Here is a 23,986-nt window from a genome sequence, read left to right on the forward strand (position 1 = left end):
TCCATATCCCACATCCATATCCCACATCCATATCCCACATCCATAACCCATGGCCATCTCCCACAACAAAGTCGCCCGACGTGGCAGCATACGCGCAGTTCATCGTGCGGATCCAGCCGCTACCCCCACAACGTCTGACGAAGACCGATATCATGCCTTGACCGGCGACCTGACAAAGTCAATCATCAACTCCGGCTTCGCCAACTGGGATGCATTCACAAAAGCGACCGGCCAACTCCTCGCAGACATCAACGCCGCAGAGAAAAAGTACAATGCAGCACAGCCAAAATCGATACACGAGATTTCCGGGATCAGGGATCTTCAGCAACGAATTCGCGAAAACAAGAACGACGCCCTCCAAAGCGTACGCAATGGAATCGACTTCCCTCCAACGCTGCTTCAAGCTCATCGTTTTGCTGCGTACTACAAGTCACCGGAAGCGTTTCTGGAAAGGAACAAGAACTTACGTGGATTTGAAGAATGCGCTATGGACAGCAAGAAGAACCTTGCTTCCGCACTAAAGTTGGGTATACGCATGAAGAAATTCGACATTGCTGTATTGGAGAAGTTCCTGAAGTTGAGCGAAGAGTACCAAGTTCTCATTACCGGTTTGAGTGGCTAGCCGGAAGAAGAAGCCCGACCCAAGGAGTCTGTCATGCTTGAGGAGGACCTCATTCCTCTTTGCGCAAAGAAGATATCTGCCGAGGACGTACGTTTACAGGGTCATCGTCACGGTCGCGCGATCTGACATTCGCTCGGCGCCATATGCCATTCTGCAATGCCCATCTTTGGACTGGGTCTATCATTGGGTAGCACTACACAGCTGAGCTTTAACAGACTACGAGGTGGTCTATAAATTGGGTACAGGCTGATATATCTCGGAATCCCCGAAAGATTTGACTACAAAGACGTGTAGTAGTAGTTATGTATCTCGAAATCCAAGTCTGCGAACTGTCTGTTTCCTGCAACGTGACCAGCGACTCGGCATGGCGGCTATGTACTTGCGCATGGAGTTCATTCTTCCTATTCTGCTATCAATCTTGTGACTGATGCTCCAAAGTCCTCGAAGGCAGTGGCTCGGCTGGTTGAACGTCCTCGACCCCCTGGATAATAGCAATGAGCCGTGCTCGCTCTTGTTCAAGAGTCCAAGAGCCTCGATAATGATTGGGGTCAAGTACTTGGATCAAGTGTTCGAGCTGTTGATCTGCAAGAGAGACCGGTCAGCTTCGCACTTGTCGATAGCCCACGCCACAGCTTGTACTTACCCCCCATATTGTCAATACATTCCAAAGTCTCGGGAAAACCACGAATGGGCTCATTTGTCCTCGGATTGTGGATAGATAGCAGAATCGTATGTCGGTCGGCTTGAGCATTATAGGCTGTCGCGTGTGTGTTGTGTTCCCTATCAAGTTCTAGTATGACAATAAAGCAAAGCGTTATGCGCACTCACCTTGCTTTTCTGACCAACAAATCTTTGTACACAACAGACAGTGTGCGACTTTCGGCATCCATAGAAGCCCGAAGACGCAACACATTGTCGTGGAGACCTACAACCGTTCTTTCGAGGGAGAGAAGGCGTTGCTGTATGTTCTTGATGTCGATGCGGACTGTTGCGGACTCCATACTAGTAGTGAAAGGGATTATGGATATGGCTTGCAGCTGACCGACTGTAGAGTGTAGCTGCGACTCGAGAAAGGCGAGCTCAGCTTGTCTGTTGCGCATTTTGGAGTTGGTATACAAGAGCAGATGATGTTGAAGAGACCCTTCAGTGGATGTTTGGTCGACGTGAGGTAACGATTATCAGGGGATCGAGAAGTTGATCCACCCAAGAGCCGCGAAGAGAGAGAGCGCGCAATATTGAACATTCTGGAAAGCCCGCGAATATCCTTTCGCAGAAGCACAGACGTTTCGAGTTGCTGTTAAAGGCTGATCGACTCCTCGGTGACTAGAGACCACTTCGAACTCGCCCATCGAAGACGTCAACATACCACTGTGACTAGAGACCACTTCGAACTCGCCCATCGAAGTCGTCAACATACCACTGCCATCATGGAGAACAACCCCTACGACATCGCATTGCAGCTTGAGGCAGCCGCTGCCCAACTCCGCGCCATCGGCACCCTCCCAGAGACTCAACGCGATGGACCCATCAAGCAAGCTATGGAATATATGCTGGGGCAAGTCTGCGATGTATGCGAAAAGGTACGACAATTGAATCACAACTACGTCGCTCTCAACAAACAGGTTCAGGCACAGTGAGTGATGTCGGAGGATTCGAAATAATCGAAACATGTATTAACAAGTATGTGTCAGTATCTGGAATACCGCGATGCGCCAATATCACAGTACATACAAACTTTCTGAGATGAGAATGGGTCATATGCGCGACGTCAAGACGAATGAGCCTATCGCCGACTTTCCATTACGAGCAAAAGACTTCCGCAATCTGGATTGTACGTATGTCCCTGCATGTAATGTTTTTCTCCCACGCTGATCAATGTTGATATAGCCTATGAGTGTGAACGTATCGCAAACGCGCTGGGAAGGGTGGAGAATTTAGGCGAAATTGGAGAGAGGCAGCAAACAGTTATCCACTTGGTCGGACTCGATACTGCCGCCGTTTACCACTGGGTGTAGTCGCCACTTAAATAATAAGCCGTAATTGTGTTGTAGGGCGGTCGGTAGGACACTATCGTCGTAGCTTTGGCGTGGGATGCGAGGCTGGGTCGGTGGTACGCGTATCATAGTGATGTGTTGATCATGTCGTTAGGATCTAGAGAGTACGTCGAAGTGTAATTCACGGGGCTTGGATCGACTGAACTCTGAAGAAGAAAATGGCTGATGCATATTTCAGGGAGGTGATGAGACGTACCGGCAAGAGGGTGGTCGGATGACATTCAGCCGCGTCGCTGACGTAATTAGTGTATTTCACCCGCGGAGGCGCCATTCTCAGCCCGCACGCACCGCGCATGCTTGCACCTCGAACACTACGGGCAGGCCTCGCAAAATTCATTCGAACACTGTACGGTTGCGACGTTCAGCTTAATGGTACAACACCTGTTGCAACATTCCTTAACGGTTGACGAGATTTCCATGATCTCCGGATGCTGATTGACGCGCGCCTGGAACGGGCGCGTTGAGCTTGCCGAGTTCACGCGTCACCGACGCGGCGCATCTCTTTACAGATCACGTACGACCGATAGTCATGACCTGAGTCCTTGTTCAGATATTCTCGACTTTACAGGTCTCCTTCTTCCAGAGAAACGAGATGTGAGCCACCTTACAAACACACATCGCGCACCCACTACTGTTACCATGGTTATGCATAGATGCGTTCCAAGGTTACCACCTCAGACGCCTCCGGCAGATTAGCGTTGCAATGTACCCAACGATGCTAAGGTAGAGATCAGAGTCATTGCAATTTGATCAATGCGATGTGCGCGGATACATCAAGCTCATATGAGTCATCTCAAACATTGTAAGGCGTCCACTCAGTATACCTAGGTGCATTGCTCAAAGGCTTCACTATGCATCAACGGCATACCCAACACCATGACGAGCGACGCATCTTCCACAGCGGAAAGTAGTTTCCATACCAAGGAAATGGCGACTGCGCTCGGAGGGATCAACCGCAACCCGCCTCGAAGGCCTCAGACTTCATCATCTACTACCAAATCGAAGGCGACATCAGCACTTCGAGCGAAGCAAGAGACGCGCAAGTTTCGCGGCACTTCCACCCCCGACCCGGCTCTTGACATCGACATGGACGAGTTCACATCCTTCACACAGTACCTGCGATCATCGAAACGTGTTCTAGCCCTCGTGGGTGCTGGTTTGTCGGTTGCTTCGGGGCTTTCGACATTTCGCGGCGATGACAGAAGATGGAGAGGTATGGAGCCTCACGAGCTTTCGAACATCGATGCGCTGGCGCAAGATCCGGTGAAGGTATGGTGGTTCTTCAGCGATCGGATGAAGCGCGCGCAAGAGGCAAAGCCAAACCGGGGGCACATCGCGCTTGCGAAACTCGCAAAGGAAAAGAGTGAATTCTTCGCAATCAATCAAAACATCGATGGTAAGCATGCTCTCAAGGCTAGAGGCCGGAACAATGTCCACTAACAATACCTAGGTCTATGTCAACGAGCGGGCATACCGGACGAGCAGGTCGCGCAAGTACACGGCACCCTGTTCGAGATGAAATGCAGCAAACACGCCTCAGACTCTGCCGAACGTTGCGAATACAATACGCCCGTCTCCTATCCTGCCACCGAGGCGCTCACGATCACATCCGACATCAGCGACGCGTCCGTCCCTCTGCCTCCTCTCGATCATACCCAGCTCCCTCATTGCCCACGGTGCGACAGCCTCATGCGACCGAGCGTTGTACTCTTCGGCGAAAGTTTATCGAGCAACCTCACCGAGGCTATACACACTTTCGTCTGTTCTGAACCTCTCGACCTCTTGCTGGTAATTGGTACGAGTGGCGTCGTCCTTCCGGCGGCGATGTATATACCCAAGGCTCGGAACGCTGGTGCGAGGGTCGCATATTTCAATATAGAAGAGTATTATGACGAGCCTGGATGCGTTTGGGCGGGCGACTGGATGTTCAAAGGTGATGCCGCGGTCATGGTCCCTGAGCTTCTAAAAGGGATCGTGGGAAATGTCGGAAGTGTATGATAAGGGGTAAGTTACCAATGCAGTTCTAGGTGAGACAGGTTCAACTGATATGAGGTCTCACTTGGAGTGGCTAGGTAGCTGAAAAACGAATTGAACGTGGCAACGCATACATGAAAAAAATCCGAACAGGCCCGGAGCCTATATCAACGTTAGGTTCCTGCATGTTTCTGTATTAATGTAGGCTGCAGACCTGTTCAGTCTTTTCCCCAGGTTGGCATGACACCGTAGCTGTTAATCTCACTTGGCGGTGGATATGGTGTTTGTTTGCTACTGGCGCACGTGCCATGTGCGACTGCCTCCAGAGCTCTCTTGCTCTTACTACGCGACGACGTCACTCGGGTACCTACCTGATTCAATTCTGCACTCACTCCCGTCTTCCTCTTTCGCGCCCCTGCAATGCGGAAGTAACTTCAATCGAACAGACGTACCTGAACGATCCTTTCGACAAGGCCAGACAGTGCAGGCGTGCTCTATTGCGATTGCGACTGCTTCAATACTCCGCAGTCCTGAAAGCATTCAAGAAGGCTTTGTGCGATGTCGTCAGTGCAGCAGACAGCGCAGCGCGCCTGGACGCTACCGCCGGCGGTGTCAAATATCACCAATCCCCTCGCGGCCGCTCTGGCTTTGTACCCAATACAAGAGGTAAGGCATACGTCTGTGAGCCTCTTACTCTATGCGCCTTACTAATTCCGATCTGCAGGCCCTAGTCTCGCTCCTGGTACCGGAAAGGCTCGTCACTCTTACTCAGCTCTGCCAAACTGTTCATGGCCACATTCGCATGGACGATGCAAGCGCAAAGGCCAATCTTCTTTCCAAGACACTGTGCTCCGGATTCGGTTCGTTCGTCAGGATGTCTACTCATTGCCCCTGTCCAGCGAAGACATTCCATCCTGTGATGGTTTGCCCGAAAGGTGGATTTGGAGCAGAGTCACACCCGTGTGTGGGATGTGGTGTCAACACTTGCGACGAGTGCCGCATCCATGTTTTCTACAACTTCATGACAGACGATTCTGGGCTCGATCAGCGTCGATGGTGGGCAGGCTACTACTTCCTCAACCCCATGGCTGTTGCAGTATATCCACCTAAGAACTCCGATGGCAGCGCCTGGCATCTACCTGTCAAGGATATGCTACCTCGCCATGACCAAGGCCGCGTGCATATTCCCCTAAATATCGGTGCTCTAGGCGATCCCGAGCCGATTGAGCCGATTCTCGATCTGAATTTGGGCACCCACCAGTTCATCAGTCCCCGTGGGCGTACACAATTCCCCTACTCTGGCAATAACATCGTCTCATTCCTCAATCTGACCGTCAACAAGCGCAAAGACCTCGCATGCCCTTCCTGTTACCTGGAACGCCAAAATCAAGGTGTCGCGCCTTGTTCCTGCACCCTACGGAAGCGCTTCCTAGACCGATGGTTGTGTATGCACTGCTATATCGAGGAGGTAAACGTTGATGAACAGCTGCGCCGCCATGTTGTAAAAGCAAGCGAGGTCGGACAAGGCCACATTCATGTGTGTGGCTGCGGAACGGAGTTCACACCAGACATCATGCCAAAAGTCATGTGCAACTGGTGCAAAGGCGAGATCGCAGAGCTCGAACAGGGCACCGAGGATGATGCCACCAGTGAGAACGCCGAAGATAACAGCGAAGAAGAAGAAGAGGAATTCGAGGACGGAGATGACGAGGAGGACCATTCGGCGGCTGACTTTGCGGGTCTGCCTCTGGACGAGTTTGGCTACGCTGAGAACCGCGACGGGTCTCTTTCGGTGTACGTGAACGGCGAGTGCATCCTCGGAGAACGTTTGGGACGAGCTATGATCCGCCAGTGGAAGAGAATCCAGGGTGAGCACGTTGAATGTACTTGCTGTATCTGCGACGAGAAGGACTCTATGCATGCTCACGTGGGGGATGAATCAGAAGACGAGTACGAGGACGAAGACGAGGACGAAAATGGCCACGATGACGATTTAGATGATCTACCAGATCTGGAAGACGTCGAGTCAGCTGCTGGCTTCGAAGATCCATGGGGACTGGACTAAGAGGCCTGAGTCTACTGCACGCTTGTCCTGGTAGGATCACGCAGGGCACCACCGGTGAATGCATGAACTTAGTCCCGTTCGGCAAGATACATACCAAGATGATCGCCGTATGCGATGTACATTTGCTTGTTGCGTCAAATCGTAGATATTCCCCGTGACCGCTCTTCCTCGGAAGAAGTCTCTAGCCTTTTTACATACATAGCAGCAGATCAAAGAAAGTATTCTAGTCGATACACCAATAATTGAGCCAGCGATAGCTTCATGTCGTCTGTCAGTCGAACACCCAGATGACCAGGTGACGAAACTGCTGGTTCCTCCCCGCAGCGCGCACGACCACTTGCTCGAAGTGGACCCCTGAAGCTTGGCGTAGTGTCGTGGCGTGAAGCTTGGCACTGACACATGGACCAGAACACTGTTCCTGATCGCTTCGTCGCCGCATCCCCATCATCACCTGCACCTCCTCACGTCCCAACATCGTCCAATTGCGGCTTTGCCACACCGACTTCCGTTTTGCCAAGATGTGTTCGTGAATCCGCGGATCTCGCCAGACCTGCCGGCGAGGTACCGATTTGCACGCGTCGCGACTGGATACATTCACCACGCGCAATGAACGTATGAAGACGTCAAAACATTTCGAGAGGGACCCAATACTTTCGAAATGACCGAATTATGGCGTTTCAGACGCGTATCGCGTTTCGAGATGGCAGTGACAGCGGTGAGTTGCAGTATCTTATCGGCGCGACTTTTGCCAAGACCTCTCGCCCGAAGAGAACTTTCGGAACATCGGTGAAATGCTCCAAGCACAGCGCATGACTGTGCGTCAATTCAATGGATAACACGTCCCGATTCCTACAGAAGCGCTCGGTCCGTCTACTCATAACCTGGTGATTTCCTCTTTTCTCTGTGCAAACAACTTTGTCATTGTATTATATCCACGACCTCCCAGATTGGCGTACCAAGTTTGACCGGACGCAACTGCCACAACCCTTATTCTTGTTACATCACTTTGACCCGGCGTACATGCGCCTATCAATTTAAGGTCGCAGTTCTTCTCTGGTAGCCTGGTTCTATCCACACACATAAATACGGACATCAACAGCAGAACTATGAAATATCTACCCACCTTTTCAGAAGACCGCAGCGCGCAGAGGACTTCCCTTAAGGACATTGCGCACGAAACAGTTGGGGAGACGTACATCGAAGACGATCCATCGGTAGCAGAATGGTTCCGCGAATTCATTCCCACCTCACATGGCGCCGCAAGTTATGTACGCGAACTATTTCCGAGCGCACGGTGGCTGAGGCGGTATAACTTACATTGGCTGGCTGGAGATGCTATCGCTGGTATTTACAAAACCCCTGGACCCCTTGCTGGCCATTGCTAAAGAAAATGAAGGTGTCACGGTCGGTCTCGTCGTCGTTCCACAAGCCATGGCATATGCTTCGCTTGCGCGGCTGTCACCCGCCTTTGGTCTTTACACTACGTTTACAGGCGCGTGTTTATATTGGATCTTTGGTACATCTAGAGATATCGTCATCGGTGTAAGCTATTCATTTCACTATACCGTAACCAGCTAATCCAAGAATAGACGACAGCAGTTGGGTCCTTACTGATTGGAAGCGCCGTCAGCAAAGTTGAAGCGGAACACCCAGGGGTGTATCAACCTCAGGAGATTGCACATGCGCTAAGCTTCCTTGCTGGCGCCATTATTCTCGTCTTCGGTATCCTTCGTCTCGGCTTCATCATCGAGTTCATCCCGTACATTCCCATCTCAGCATTTGTCACCTCGGCCAGTATTACTATCATCTCGACACAGCTGCCGACTTTGATGGGCATTACAGGGATCAACACGCGTGAGTCTCCGTACAAGGTGTACGTCAACTTCTTGAAGGGCTTACCCACGGCAAGACTGGATGCGGCGATCGGTATCACATCCATCGTACTCCTATACTTGATCAAGAACCTATGCGCTAAGATGGAGGTGCGACAACCTCGGAAGAAGAAGATGTGGTCTATGATCTCCTCGCTGCGTCTCACATTCACTATCTTGTTGTACACGCTTATCAGCTGGCTGGTACATAAGACAACACCTGCAGGCGAAGAGAAGTTCCGGATCGTAGGTCATATTGAGAAGGGTTTCAGCCATGCAGGTGTACCAAAGATGGACGGAAAGCTCTTTGGCTTGGTGGCTACAGAACTCCCGGCGATCATCATCATCCTTATCGTCGAACACATCGCCATCGCCAAGAACTTCGGACGCAAACACAACTATACCGTCATCCCTTCACAGGAGATGATCGCACAAGGTGCTGCCAACATACTGAGTCCTTTTGTGGGCGGTTACGTGTGCACAGGCTCTTTCGGTGCTTCTGCTGTTCTCTCCAAGGCTGCAGTGCGAACTCCATTATCCGGCGTCTTCAGCGCAGTGGTCCTAGTGTTGGCGTTGTATGCGCTTACAGCTGTCTTTTACTATATCCCGAACGCAGCGCTTGCTGGTCTGATCATACACTCCACCGTCGATTTGATCAAAGGACCGAAGGACTTGCACAAGTACTACCAGCTGTCGCCTTTCGAGCTATTCATCTGGGTTTGTGGTGTCGTCATCGCATTCTTCACCGATCTCGAGACGGCGATCTACATTACTGTTGGCCTCTCCTTTGCAATGCTGCTCGTCCGCATGGCGAAAAGCCCAGGCAAGTTCCGGGGTGCTGTTGAGGTGACGCGCATCGTACGCGACGACCGCTCGTGCGATCAGTCCCTGTCGACATCAAGCGCGTCGTTGTCTTCGCAACCACACGGGGAACAGACGCATCGTGCTGTAGCTATGCAGGAAGCTCGGCAAGTGTATATGCCCTACGACGTCACAGACAACCACAACCCGAACATCACCGTAGAGCCAGCATACCCCGGCGTCTTTATCTATCGTTTCAGCGAGAACTTCAACTACATCAACCAAGCTTATCATGTTGACTACCTTGCCTCTTACATCACCTCAAACACCCGCCGGACTCAAGCGGATGACGGTATCCGCGCATGTGATCGTTTGTGGTGCGACGCGCCACCCACGGAGAAGCTCATCGAAGAGTCGTCATGTCTGCCCGTCTTGCGAGCCGTCGTTCTTGACTTCTCCACAGTCAATATTCTCGACATTACCAGCATCGACGGATTGAAGAGCTTACGCGAGACGCTTGATCGCCATGCAGCGCCCGGTTTGGTCGAATGGCACTTTGCTGGTGTGCACAATCGGTGGACCCGCAAAGCGCTCGCTTTTGCAGGTTTTGGTTTCCCTGCTGTCGTAACTGCAAAATACACAGGAAACTGGTGTCCAGCCTACACCGTGTCGGCAAGTCTCGCAGGCGCGACATGCGAAGAGCAAAAAGAAGTAGAAGCTGCACGGAGGGCATTGGGAACCAGGGACGAAGAGCAGGGCAAGGACTCCACAGAAACAAATGCACTTGAGGTACAGTTGTCTTCTACGAGTGAGAAGCAGAAGTTTTACCCGATTTACGGTGTTGATAGGCCGTTCTTCCATCTTGATCTTCACGACGCCGTTGACGCTGCGGTTCGCGATGCGAGGAAGGCTGATGAACACGAGGCACGCACGAGTTGTACATCGACTGCATGGTCAGCGATGCCAGCGACTCAAGAAGAAGCATAGATATCTGCGTCGCGTTTTTTCTTTTTCTTTTGACCCATCTCGGGTAATGGCGTTTTGCATGTCGGGCGTATTAGCGTAATTGGTGTCTCGGTCTGGCGCAGCATCCGCATTTGCATCATCGGCGCTCAAGAATGGCTAGCATTTAGAAGCACAGAATGTTCGTATTAATAATACATCTCCTCACTACCCCGACCACTTCGGGTATCTACTCTCGCTACCATATGCTTCACTCCTCAAGCTCCAAGTTATGATCTCATCTCGCGTCATGTTCCCCAGAGTCATTCTCATCGCCTCCCTCACAACTTTGTCACGCTCTTGCACACCGCCCAATTTTGCATGTAGATCCCTGTATTTGGTACTGTATTCCGCTTCCAAATCAGGTGTACTAAAGGGTGCCATTGCTTCGATCTTGTTCTTCTGCCGCTGGTACGCAAGCATGAGGTCGGCGTTGCGGCGACGGGAGTAGGCGGCATCGTCTAGGAACGGGAAGAACGTGTTGTGAGACATTAGATAGGAGTGTATGTGTATATGTGTGGATCTGTATGTCTAGTACAAGTTCGCCTTCTAGTTGAGAAGCTTATGGTCAGTGCACAACATGGATGATACACTTTGATGACGTATATGAATATCTAGATCAGTCCATGGACGCTTGCTATGGTAAAATTAGTTTGACTACAAAGAAGTGTATGTGACAAACAGATCTTGCTTCAATCGTCTGGCCTCTCCCATTATTGTTCGACTACTTTCATCGAACTATGTGTGGATGCTAGTGTATACTATGACATTAGAGCAGCTCCGATATACATCGTAAGCTGAACCCCTGATTTCCCCGTTATTGCTTCATAAGCTATGAGGGCGGTACCACTTGAAACTGAATTCTCCCTCCTTGCCCTCCTCCATTTTCTTTTTGTATGCATCCATCTGCACATGTTGCTTCCGGGTAAGCCACTCATGACAGACGAAGTGTCGATGCAGACCAGGCGCGGCCGAGCCCGCAGCCACGATGGCCTGGTCAATCCGAGTGCCATCCAGATTGGGTCGGTCCCCATCTGGAAGAAATTCCGGCCAGGCGCCCTCCTTGTCTTCGTCCTCCTCATCCGGTACGAAATCCTTTGCCGCCTCCTCATCTTCAGTGGCTTTCTTAGACCCGATCACCCGACCATCGCACCACTCGCATACAAACCACGAATCTTGGTCCTGTGTATCGAATGAGCTCCCACACGGACACTCTCCTGGCTCATCTCCCTCCATCATCTTCATCATTCGCGCAACATCAACATCAACTTCGTTCTCGAGGTAGCATTCAATGCACAGCCATTGGTCGAGAAACCGCTTTCGAAGTGTGCAAGTACACTGGTGCTTGACCTCCGTGGCTGAGCACGTCGTGCAGAGTCGGTTAAGACGACCTGTAGTAACCGAAGACAGCGGTCCAGCGACAGGCCTGAAACCGGAAGAGCAAAGTGAACTACCCTTGGTTCTGAGGAATAGAGTATTGCCAAGATTTTGATCAAGTAGATTGTCAATCGGTTCGGCTTGGGCGACTAGATTGGAGTCAAATGGTAAGCCGAGACGGCCACAGTCATGCTGGGGTCGACCCTTGCCAAGCGGTAGCTTCCAGGGTGGCTGTTCTTCATCTTCTTCAGGTGGGTACCGGTAGATGGGCTCGTTAGGCGGGAGAAGGCGAACAGGAGCGTTCATCGTCATGATGTGCCCTGCCCACCATCTTAATCCGTGTGGTCCATTATCCTCAGTCATGGAATGGTACGTCACATGTAACCTGCATTCATCGCAAGTGTTCATGCCACAGGTGACACATGGACGGCTTTCCATGTCTGGATCGTTGATCTCGCTGCCACACAATACTTGTACGTGCCATTCTCCTTCGCTAGCAGGCTTGTGCGTGAGTTTGCGTTGCTGCACGCCAAAGCCGGGACACAGTACCTTTGTACGGAGATTGGTACGGCTAGCGGCGCTTGAGAAGTCCAAGTTTGAGTACACCGTCTGTGAAGTTTGAGCTAGCCGGAGAACATCTTGGGGCCGAAGATGCTCGACAAGACTGGAGAGAATAGTGTATTGGGTGGTGGCGTATAAGAATGGATTGTCCAAGCTGTTGGTATTAGGTAGCTGCCAGACATGATTCTGGGTGGCATTGTTGTCTCGATGTGGAATTATAGGTTTCTTTTGTGCTTTCTGAGATCCGTCGACAGCGGTGGCTGGGTGGTCATCTGGTGGTTGAGACATGGTTAGTTGAGCGACGGGGTATAGAATGACTTGCGTCGACGGTGGGACTCATAATATACAGTTCGAGTGCCTAGTCGTGTTGTGTGAAATGCACGCTTTGTTATTTCACCTTGACCTTGCTGTCACATTATGCTGATTATAAACACAACACCTAGGTAATCCGTTGTACATTTGGCAGTGTGTGCAGATAGGAAGTTCGGCGAGCGAGTGTGCGATGGTGAAAACATGTAGAGAACGAATGCGCACAGAGGAGACGACAATGAATGGGATTCTGTTGACTTTCAGCACACAAAAGGAGGCTTAGTCTGTATTGGGCTTAGCTTTGGACCCTGGCCAATCGGCTCATCGGCATTACGTCATCACACGCGAATGCTCCTTCTTTCTTCTCTACATCACGAACATGACCAAGACCTCGATTTCAGCATGCCAAATGACGGCATACCTGAATATTTGAACCGTACTTCACTTCCGACACCATCGCTCTCAATTCTGAGACTCACCTCATCAGCTTTATTGTACCCACCATCCGTCTGACAGTTCGCAACTCGTCCATTCTTCGCATAGCGTCCGGATCCGACCGCCTTCCGTATATTTCTAGCTCCATCAAACGTACAAACTCATGGTGCACCAACAGTTCCAAACACGCGATGATGTCTTTCGCTTCCCGTTTGAGTCGACTGTTTACTGCTCTCAGTTCCATGTTCGTCAAAGCCGTCGTGGCACCAGCATGGAAGTCTTGAATGCATGATAACGAAGAAGCTCTTCCGGTGGATCTGGAGTTGTTGACGCGTGATCTATATCCGTTGATGCTGGCAGACACGGTACTGACCGACGAAAGAGGATAGCCTAAGTCGGGATGTCTGACAAGGCGAACGAGAATGTCGCATACGTAGTCCACGCCGGCACGAAAGGCTTGCTGGTGTGTTAGAACTTCGCTCACTTTGCTCCACTCTGGGCTCATCACGACGAGGTGAGACCCCCTCTTCCGCTTCATTTCTTGCTTGTTCTTTTGCTTCTGCTAGTCACTATCTTCGTACGAGCAATGCTGGGTTACCTAGGTGGTGATGTCTATGGCGGTTGTGCGTACTAAATAAGATCTATGGTGAGTATCGAGCTGTTATGATCGCGCTTGATGTATTGATGTAGAAGGCAAAGTTTGCTGCAATAGTCATGCTGCAGCCCAATGGCATTCTAGAAGCATCCAGTGGGTCTACTGCACGCTCACTCAGTTACATTGTGGTGCAGCTAAATGTTGAAAGCATTTTCACTAAGACGCCCAGTAGTCTGCAGCAGGGACTCTCAACGAACGTAGACTTTCCTTCAAGAAAATGTCGGCTTCAGCCGTATGTACTTGGGCATGAAACCTGTCGCAGATGATGAGCCTGGGGGTTCCAATGACCTTTACGAAATACAACATTACAACATTGCTCAACCCAGAAGCCACAGCACGCCTACGGCACGGGTAAATCACAATATCAGCATCACGGTCAATACGAGCGGAGACGCGGAGAAGAGACCATCGACCTTGTAGCTTAGCGATGTACTTACTGCTACCTATAATTTTCGTTTGATCACGCGACTATGAGTGTTGATAAGACCGGCAGCTGCGCTGCGTATAGTAGAGTGGCCGTGACGACCTCGGGAGCCGGACAGGGGGCCCGAGCACACTTCCCACTTACTTACCTAGATAGTCTTTGAACTTGCCGTGTCGCAACATCATCAATCCCTCCCCCAAGCTTGAAGAAATATTTAGCGCAAGGATCACGACTAAAGGGTCTGTTTGCGACTCCTGTTCGCGCACTGCTTCCCACTTTCCATCCCTATCATCTGTTCCACCCCGCCTCTTCGTTGCAGCACAAGAACAAGCTATGGGTTCTACTCAAGATGAAATCAACGATGCGATCAAAAATGGGACACTTGACGACATTAAGAGCTTTGCAGAGCTTCACAAGCGCAGACAGAACTTCGAGACACAACTAGAGTTGCTACCCGATATTCATCATCGTGGCCGACTCGCTTTCGACACTGCCATCGACGTAAACGTTCCGGAGTCGATCAAAGCAGGAGTTCCAGTAGTTTCCGTTCTGCAGCGGGTGCTCGATGCTATCGGAGCGCTTTACGACGAAAGCACACGTCGCCATGCAGAGTCAGTCCCAGAACGCGAAAGCACTACCGAGCACGAGTCTCTAGTGAAAGATGCGACACCCTCCCAGCGACCTGACAACCAAATTGAGCAGCCACGCGACCAGTCACATGAGATGGAAGAAGTCATAGAATCGAGCGAGCTATTAGACTATGACGAGCCAGATAGCGCGGAAGAACAGTTCTACGAAGCCGAGTCAGACTACGGGAAGCCATCCAAAGGAAAAGACAAGCTCAAGAGAGGCAGAAAGAAGACGAAAGACATCGAAGCCGCCAGAATTGCTATCGCAGTGGAAGCCAGGCAAAAGAGAATGCGCCTGACCCACGGCACGCCCAATAGCGACGCGAAGAATCCTAAGCGCCATCTCTTCGGTCTCAATTCTGAATTGGGAGACACGAGCGCTACGCTTTCACCGACACCCTCATCACCAACAGCCAAGAGCAGGAAAACGCAGTACAACCTAGCCGCATCTCCGCGTCTTCGCACTCGAAGCAGATTATCTGAGGTAGGTACGCCGCTTTTATCATCTAGCCCAACAAAACTAATGAACAAACAGCAAGCCGAGAACACACCCAGCAAACCGCCCGCCAACCTGCCACCTTCGATAAAGGACAGCACGACTCCTACCGACCCACCAAGTCTCATCGTCAAGCTCAAGACCCGTAAACCGTCTGCGCCCAATCCAGTACACATCTCAGGACCCAATCACCACCCCAAGCGCAGACGTCCACCGAAACCATACAAGAGTGCGGAAGTTGTAGACTCAGATGACGAGGGCGAGGAAATGAAGGAAGAGGCTCCCGCCAAGAGTATCAAAGAGACAAAGCGAGCGACGCGCAAAGCTACCGGCAAGACTACGAGCAAGCTTAAGACACTTGTATTTGGCAGAAAGGAAGCAGAGACAGTGGACCGAGACGACACCGTCGACGTCGAAATGGCCGACCCGGAACCCATCACGAGGAACGGTACGACGCGCGAGACCCGGCAGACGCGAAGCGGAATGACCACACGCGGAAAGCAACCTACTAACCTCTCCAAGGCCAAGCAATATGCACGGAAGCCCAAACCACCAGCGCCGTCAGTCAAGAAGATACGGGAAAAGGCTCCCGTAGCTCCACGGCCAAAGCGGAATACTACAACACGGCCGCGAAGAGGTGCCATGTCCTCACCCTTTGAGTTGTTCGAGCCGCCTCCCGCAGAAACCGTTATGCCCGCAGAAGAGAATGTCTTCTCGGACACGTGGTCAGACACCGCAGCCGTATTACCAACCAGCCCTTCGCCTCCGCTCATCGCTAATACGCCTGATTCACGGCCGAAATCTGCATCACCTCCCTCGAAAACCGACACGCCATCTATTACCTCTCCAGCAACCCCAAGCGCAACCACCCTCACACCCCAAACCTTCGCACCCTTCCCCCCACTGACCCCCCGCGACCTCACACCCTTCACCCGCGGCGCGCGCATCGCGCTCGAAAACATACTGTCAGACCACCAGTCCGAGCCCTTGACCAGCCTCATCGACCTCATCGAAGAACTAGACGACACACGGCCGATCGTGAACGATTGGGAACATGTGACTGTCATGAAGGGCGGGTGTTGGGTGTACCAGGTTATGAGGGATGTGTGGGAGGAGGTTGTGGATGAGAGTGATGAGGAGGAGATGGAGGTGGATGTTAATATTGAGGAGGTGGTAGGGAGGGTTGGAGGGTGGGTTGATAGGGAGGTGGGGAGGTTAGGTGGGATTGAGGAGGTGGAGTAGGTTGGGGATGGGATAGGAAGAGGGATGGAGAGGGTTCGTGGAAGGGTGGTATCAGGGAGTGCGATATGGGAACAGGCAAGGGTCAGAACGGAAGGATGGGCGAATTGATCATGATTGTTATACATTGTATGTGAAGGTTATTCAGTCCAGCTGAATATCTATATCGCATGATGTCTTGTTGCTTTCAGCGCTTCCTTGTTGGACTGCATGTCATGCATCTGCCTTTAGTCCATGAACCTACAGTTATACCTTCTAGATGAAGTCCAAGCCAGCCATTCAGGTCTTGGCTTTTAGTGACTTTACGGTTGCAGTTTCATGCGTTGATTTCTCCCAAGGTTTGTTCATCGGAGCCGACCGCTGGCGTCCATGGAGAACTCTAGACTTCTAGCACAGGCTGGACGTCGCAAAGTTGACCGAAGTGCAAGGACCATCCCGGGCGACTCAGGATCCCTGGAGCGAAATTTCGATTCTGGCCCCCAGAGCATCTTACTCATGAGATTGATCTGATTCAGCTACCACCAGACGAATCTGCTGGATAAGATCGACAAGATCGGCATGCGAGAACCTTTCGTACGCGAATGCCAAGCCGGGAAATGATCCTCCCAATGCGAGAAAGGATGCGTCAGATCTTCAAACATCGAGATGACAGCCGACCAGGATGATGTCCGCTCTGAATCGCGTAGTATCGGTCTTCGTACTCCAATGCAGATGAGCCAGGACCTAGTGTGTTTAATGTTCTGGTATGATGGTCGCACGTTGACTGCGCGCTCAGTAGGTTTGCTGTATTTGCGGTGGACGGAAAAGTTGGTGACTCTGTTCAATCATCATCTCGATGTTCTTCGCCTCATTCATTTCAAAGTCGTGCATCAGCTCCATCTGTTGTTGCTGATTGAGCCCAGTACCCCTAGCATCCTGACTCCAGGCCGGGTTGAGATAGTCTGCCATTTCGTAGCCTTGATTCGCTGCGTACGCCTCGTTATAGAAAGGTGATGAAGCCATCTGCATATTTGTCATGTTGTAGTTGTCTTGAGGCGGCATCGTGAACGTTGGGTTCCATGTAGGTAACTCGGCAAAGGTAGTGGGTAGCGGCGCGAATTGGCCTGTAGGTGCGTAGCTGTAGGAGGGTATATTGTTGTCCATCGTGGTCTTCGGGCTCAGCTCGTTGTATGCTAATGATGGGGGCTGCTGAGGCGACGTCTGCAGTCCAGCCTGTTGTGTCGGTGCGCTTGAGAACGGGTTGGGAGGGTTCGATAGGCCGTTGCCAAGGTTGAAGAGTTGCTGATTGTGTTCCGGTAAGTAGCCAAAAGGTCCAGGTCCTGGTACCTTGTCGGAAGGCGTGCGAACCGATGCTGTAGACGCCGTTGCTGGACTTGTGGTTCGTGACCGATTGATACCATCTACAATGTTGCCAGTGCCCACGGATGCAGTGTCGGAAGGTGAGCTGGCGGAGATGGGAACGTCGCCATCCTTGTCGAAGATCCTCATGCAGGCTTGGATCAAGTTATAGTAAAGACCAATGGCGGACTCAACACCAGGCCATCGCTCGGAGGCCTGCCTGATCGACTCCATAGCCACTTTCAAGTGACCCTCGACCTCTTCTCGGCTATGACGTCTCCGCACCTCGGAGTATGACAATGTCCAAAGCATAGTGTTGATGCACATGAAGATAGCTTGTGTGAAGATCCAGGTGACGTCGACGCTCTTTGTCTCGATCTGCTTCATAGTCATGTAGATGTTGTACTGGCAAGCGTCGTAGCAGCGGATGGCGGCGTCCAGGGACGGGCGAGGTACTTGTGGAGAAGGACGGTACATGAAGACGACCATGGTATTGTATCGACCGATGAACCTAGTCGGATTAGTCGAGGTACTTTGCATGCAAAGGACATACTCACCAGACCTTGTTAAGCCCTGATCCACCGTCCATCTCAGGGCTTGTGTCTCTCCAAGCTTCTATCTTTGTCTGCATCTGAGCGAACCAAGGGTGCTGGTCATCCTTTGGTTCGGGCTTCTTCCTCTGGTACAGCATCTTGCGTATCTCGAGTTGAAGCAGGCGCATTTTGTAGAAATGTATGCCGATCCACTTCTTGAGCGATGCTTGTGGTGCGGGTTTGATGCCTTCCCTGGTAATGTAGACATCGTCGACGAGCTCGCCGAAGTTGACATCGATGTGTTCCCGCCGTGTCGCAAAATGTGCGGGCCGTCCAAGACTATGGGACAAGCCGTAGTCCATGGTCAGTATACTCCAGAACAGCCGGCGGCGCATGTCGACTTCGAGAGGGTCTGCTTGACGTCCACCAGAGCCCATGCCGATTGTCTTCTCCTCGTGCAGGCCCAATGCTTGACACAGGCGCACGCCAAGACCTATTATGTAGTAGACTGCGGTCCTCGTTGGTGTCAGGAGCGAATAGCCTGCGACTAGGCCAAAACATTGCAGGGTCTTGAGGTTCATAGGCTTGATGGCGGCTTCGAAGTGTTTCAGGGCGGCGAGATAGTAGCTGTCGGCGAGACCTGCATACTGCGTGTCCATCTTCTGCAGGCTGATGGCGATGACCATGCGCAGACAGTAGTTCTGGTAGGGATCGGTGGAGCCGTTGTAGACCTCATCGACATCTTTGGTGAAGGTTGGTTCGTGGAAGATGGGGTACATGGGGTGCACTAGTCAAGTCAGTTGATGTCGGAGTTGCAAGGAGACAGCCTTACGCGCCTTTGCAGTAGAAGAGCTCTACCAGTAGGTTGGTGAGGTCTCTGTTGGGCAGTTCTTCGGCCGCGACGTCGCTGACCATGGGGTAGATCTTGGAGGTGGGTCGCTGATCTTCCTGGGCGAAGGTGTCCTTGATGTTCTTCGCCTCGGCATGTGGCACGATCTCAGAGATGCTCTTTGACTCGGTGAACTGCTTCGCCAGCTGCATCACCAGCCGGGTGATGGTGATACCGCTGGACGGCCCTAGGAATTTGGACTCGTCGGAGTCCTGGACACGCACCGTGGCTGCCCCACGCATCACATCTTCAGGGTCCGGCTCCACGTCGTCCCGTTCGAGATCAGCCAGCTGCTTCTCCAGGTCGCGCACCTTCTGCTGCAGGTGCACGACATAGTTCCGGGGTATTTTGCGTCCCTTGGTGGGGTCATAGTATTCGCAGTGGGAATTGGTGCGCTCGCATGGCCCGCATCGAGGGAGTCCGGGGTCGCATCTCGTCTTGCGCTGGGCTCTGGTCAGTGGACATTACGTAGCCAGCCGTGCCCGGGATGATGCTTACCGTCCGACAACGACAGCAGGCTGTCAGAGTGTGGGCGATGCGACTCTGGCCGGTGGTGGTGGTGCCTTCCTCCGGCGGGTGCGGGGCCCCTTCCGTCTTGGAGTGTGTCGCAGTCGCGACTTCCATCGCTCGTCTCTCACCACGGGCGGAGGAGGACGAGGGAGCTGGCTTATGATGCGCCTGGGATGTGGGGGAGATCGACGCGCACGTCCATGCCCGGGAGGTTTGTCGCGCCGGCAAGGTCTGGTCCTGCGCCCTCAGTCCGTGAGGCCGTCGAGATGGCGATGTGGGAGCGAGTTCCTGAATACGGTAGCGGTGCCTGGGTCGAGGAGCAGCCGAGCAGTACCACCGGAGTGTCGTCCGGTGGGTGTATCTTTAACCAGGAAGAAGGAACGAAGCGCGACGTCGACTGGGCCACAAAAAACGCCTGCGCATTACCGAGCGTCCCCAATCAGACGGCGCCAAAAGGAAGTCGAAGCATGACACGCCCCCGTCGCTGGTGCGGCGCAGGCTGATGGTGACAGGCCCGGCCTCTGTCCAAACTCTGGGAGCCGAAGAAAGACGTGCAGCGTGGGCATCAAGCGCGACCAGGCTCTTGATAGGCTGCCTCCTGGAATTGGGCCTCGAACGCTCGGCCAAGCATACGTCTATCCTCATCCCGTCGCTCGCAACCGCGTCACACCCGTCCCTTTCAGCATCGCTTTCTCCCTGGCCGACTCAGCGGGGCAACACCGCCGTCCGCCGCTTCTCCATTCGGCCACAGAGCCGCGGCATTACGAAGTCCAGGGTACCGCGAGCCCGCTACGCCACCCGTCAACCCGCTGTTCAACACCACGAGAGCGCCAAACCACCAAATACATCGCGTGCTGTACCGCCTTTTTGGCAAGGCTGTCCGCGGACCTGATTCTCTGCATCGTCGCGCTAGACCCCCAACGTGCATTGCACCGAGCTGGTAAGTGCCGTCCCGTCTGTATCGATCGTCAGGCCAAGGGCTTTCCATCTCCGTACCGCCTTTGAACATGTAGTCTACAGCGATATTCATATATCGTGTCTAGTGCCGTTTCATTTGATTCCGCTTTCCTTTTATATGCCAGTCCTCATCTGAACCCGTCCGCACGGTAATCCACCCAGCGTCAGGTGACCATGCGATACATACTTACTCGTCCTAAGATAGCAGGAACATGGTGCTGGAAACGCCGCTGCTCCGGGTGAGCAGACCTGTGGCCGCTTGTTCGCGATGCCGAGCTGCGAAAGTCAAGTGCGATGGAAAACTGCCCGCATGCACAGCCTGTGAAAAATCTAATCGGGCCTCGGAGTGCTCAAGCACAAACGATCAGTTTGCGCGAGGAAAAGAACGGAGCTATGTCGCTACACTGGAGTCCAGAGTCGAGAAGCTCGAGAAGAAGATCCAGGAAGCACGGGCGAGGCGAAAGTCTTCGGGCGTGCTGATGCTAGACATGTCTGAAAACTCGACCCCGCGTAGAGCGTCTGCCGATACCATAAAAGCAACTAGACCCATCAGCAAAAGAGCTGCACGACGTAAGGAAGCATCAGAGATAGATGACCTGGTGTCAGATTTCGGTCTTCTGTGAGTGCGCCATATCCACCTTAATGTGCTGCACTAACCCACCAAGTGCTGTGAATGCCACTGCGAGAGACTTCTATGGCTTCACAACAGAAATGTCTTACGCCCGCCTGATCCGATCGGCGAGTGCAAAAGAGCCACTACCCGCAGATCTGATCAAAGCACTACCTCCAAAGTATGCAGCAACGCCACTGATTCAGCACTACTTGAACAACATCTTCACTCTTTGGCCAGTCTTCGAAGAGGCTACCCTCTATTCCTCCGTGGATGCCGTCTACCAGCAAGGCGATAATGCGAAACCTTGGGATCGGTGGAGCGTGCGTATGGTGTTGGCCATCGCATGTCTCTCTCAGTCCGAGTCGAGAGGTGACACCCACTACTCTGACGCCGTCGGACACATGAATGCTGCGCTAGAAAACGCTGAAGACGTGTTACATCCGGGCTACGTTTCTAGCATTCAAGCTTTGATACTCTGGACCATCTATGCTACTATGGACCCGCATCACTTCGATAGCTGGACACTCGTGGGCGCAGCTTCCAGAGCCATGGTCGATCTCGGTATACATCAAGACCCTTCTAAGAATGTTGCAATGTCAAGAGCGAAACTAGAGATCAGGAGAAGAGTGTACTGGTGCGTATACTCGCTAGATAGGTAAGGCCGTATCCCATGCTTTCTCCTTCTGCTTGCTAATCATATGGTAGATCAACATCGCTCGTCCAGACTCGCGCCTTCTCCTTCTCAGATGAGGCTGCACACGTCGGCTTTCCATTTTACAACGCCTCAGTATCACCAAAATTTGCCTCGCCTACATCCCAGGTCTTCCAACAGTCTTTCGACACCGCAGTTGATCTCTTTAGGATACGAGAGATACAATCCGAGTGGTACATGGATCTCTTTCAATCTGGTCGCGAGCCTTGGCAAGAACCCTACCAATACATCTGGAAGCAATATAACAGGATGTCAGAGTGGTTCCAGGATATGCCGCAGAGCACTTTGCCCGCCGTAAAGTCCTTCTTCGAGCTCGAACTTCTTTACAGCTATGTTTACATTCTTTCACCAAGCCCACGGATACCCCACATCCACGAGTATGCGCAACGGCTGATCTTTGAACATTGCATCGCGTATGCCACGAATCTGCTGGCCGTTTTAGATAAGCCGTCACATACAGTCAAGCCTCCTGTCACCTTCTATGACGCTATGCGCGCGTACATGACAGGCCGCCAGTTCGTTGATGTTCTATCACGCAACATGGAAATGATTCTCGACCTAAGGCCACCAGTGCCTCCAACACCACTGGCCCCTCAAACAGAATCGGAAGATCCGCTCGCACCACCCGCGCAGATCAGTGCACCATCTTTCCCGTCGCCACTGCTACCAGAGGGGCAGACTTCGCCATTGGATCCTACAACTCGGGCGATCAACGCCATCCACGACTACACATCAGTACTTTCTAAGTTCGGGTTGAGATTCGGCTTCACCCACTGGCGCGATCGCTTCCAACGAGAGTCAGCAGCTCTCTCCGCACAGCTCTACCAACGCCAGCAGACTTCACCACACACCTCACCTCCAGTACAGCAACTCCCACCGCCCGTTGATTACCCTCCGCAATGGCTACCGATGCCGTCTGTGTCACCGCAAGCGCCAAATCTGATGTACCCTGGAGGTCCAACAACACCTCCCAGTCTATTCCCGCAATCAAGTCCTTTCGCCAGCTCGATGTCTTACACCGGCACTTCGTACGATGGATCTGGGCATAGCCCGCAACCACACGGTATGACATTCGATGCGAGCCCCGGTCAGCAAACGTGGGCTACCCCCTCGCCTCAGCCGGTACCAGAGTTGCCACAACCTTCGGGTGGACAAAAGAGAAGAGCGATGGTATATGGTCCGGGCTTACCGGCGCCGCATCAGGGCCAGGGTCATAGCCCTGGTGCGTCGTCGATTTCGGGGCAGGACAGCAATGGATGGGCGCAGCAGGATCAGCAGCAGCAGCAACAACAGCAACAAGATCCGAACAGCTACTTCCAAGTACCGTCTCTACAGCAGCAGCATAGCAATTCATGGACGCAGGATCCGTCGCAGGGGAATTGGGGTTGATAGAAGTTTGATCGCAATGTACATCCTAACAAATATCGTCCATCGTCCATGACAGAAATGTCGGTTTAGAAAAAGTGACAAGTATGAATCGAAATAGCGCAAATTTAAGTGATGAAACCCAGAGCTAATTGGCATTGACATAAGTGCTGTGTATTCAGCAAGGAGCGTGTCTCATCCTGCATGCTATAGCGATCTGACACACTAAATACCAAAGTGCTTTCAAACAACAAGTGACCATGTATGTTACTCTCTAATTCTCCGCCTCCAGTTCGTTGTCATTCTTTTCTTGAGGCCATCCCCTCGCAAACACTTCATACGTCTCATCAGTGGACAACATTGTGTTCTGTCGCCACAACCATAGAGACTTAGGTACCCCGTCTTGCATATGAGCGAAGACATGATCTTGCCTTTCCTCCCAACTGCAAAAGTCCTGGTAGCAAAACCCGCACCTCAAAGAAGTAGGATTCAATGTTGGATTCTCCGTCTTCAATGCGGAAGCCGAATCCTTGCTGACGACTGACCCCGGATGAG

At 52.3% G+C, this 23,986-nt stretch overlaps 6 protein-coding genes across 6 annotated transcripts; 5 read left to right on the forward strand and 1 right to left on the reverse strand.

Moving 5' to 3' along the window:
- Positions 1-49: 49 nt before the first annotated feature.
- Positions 50-622, forward strand: J4E85_002567 (uncharacterized protein; the record flags this gene model as incomplete). The annotated part of the gene is made up of 1 exon (XM_051466845.1): positions 50-622. The coding sequence occupies one exon, from the start codon at positions 50-52 to the stop codon at positions 620-622; it is 573 nt and encodes a 190-aa protein (XP_051329700.1).
- A 1,427-nt stretch (positions 623-2,049) lies between these two features.
- On the forward strand, positions 2,050-2,259 carry J4E85_002568 (uncharacterized protein; the record flags this gene model as incomplete). Its single annotated transcript, XM_051466846.1, has 2 exons — positions 2,050-2,202; positions 2,245-2,259. 2 exons carry the CDS (start codon positions 2,050-2,052, stop codon positions 2,257-2,259), a joined length of 168 nt encoding a protein of 55 aa, XP_051329701.1.
- A 5,562-nt stretch (positions 2,260-7,821) lies between these two features.
- Positions 7,822-10,374, forward strand: J4E85_002569 (uncharacterized protein; the record flags this gene model as incomplete). Its single annotated transcript, XM_051466847.1, has 3 exons — positions 7,822-8,059; positions 8,112-8,257; positions 8,305-10,374. The coding sequence occupies 3 exons, from the start codon at positions 7,822-7,824 to the stop codon at positions 10,372-10,374; spliced, it is 2,454 nt and encodes an 817-aa protein (XP_051329702.1).
- A 4,109-nt stretch (positions 10,375-14,483) lies between these two features.
- On the forward strand, positions 14,484-16,517 carry J4E85_002570 (uncharacterized protein; the record flags this gene model as incomplete). The annotated part of the gene is made up of 2 exons (XM_051466848.1): positions 14,484-15,263; positions 15,315-16,517. 2 exons carry the CDS (start codon positions 14,484-14,486, stop codon positions 16,515-16,517), a joined length of 1,983 nt encoding a protein of 660 aa, XP_051329703.1.
- Positions 16,518-17,285: 768 nt separating this feature from the next.
- J4E85_002571 (uncharacterized protein) lies at positions 17,286-19,898 on the reverse strand (the record flags this gene model as incomplete). Its single annotated transcript, XM_051466849.1, has 4 exons — positions 17,286-18,363; positions 18,410-19,172; positions 19,222-19,717; positions 19,773-19,898. The coding sequence occupies 4 exons, from the start codon at positions 19,896-19,898 to the stop codon at positions 17,286-17,288; spliced, it is 2,463 nt and encodes an 820-aa protein (XP_051329704.1).
- A 1,331-nt stretch (positions 19,899-21,229) lies between these two features.
- J4E85_002572 (uncharacterized protein) lies at positions 21,230-23,455 on the forward strand (the record flags this gene model as incomplete). Its single annotated transcript, XM_051466850.1, has 3 exons — positions 21,230-21,360; positions 21,407-22,009; positions 22,060-23,455. The coding sequence occupies 3 exons, from the start codon at positions 21,230-21,232 to the stop codon at positions 23,453-23,455; spliced, it is 2,130 nt and encodes a 709-aa protein (XP_051329705.1).
- Between the last annotated feature and the right edge of the window lie 531 nt (positions 23,456-23,986).

The sequence above is a fragment of the Alternaria conjuncta genome, assembly GCF_024043145.1.
Source record: "Alternaria conjuncta strain BMP 0040 chromosome Unknown scaffold_3, whole genome shotgun sequence".
NCBI lineage: Eukaryota > Fungi > Ascomycota > Dothideomycetes > Pleosporales > Pleosporaceae > Alternaria > Alternaria conjuncta.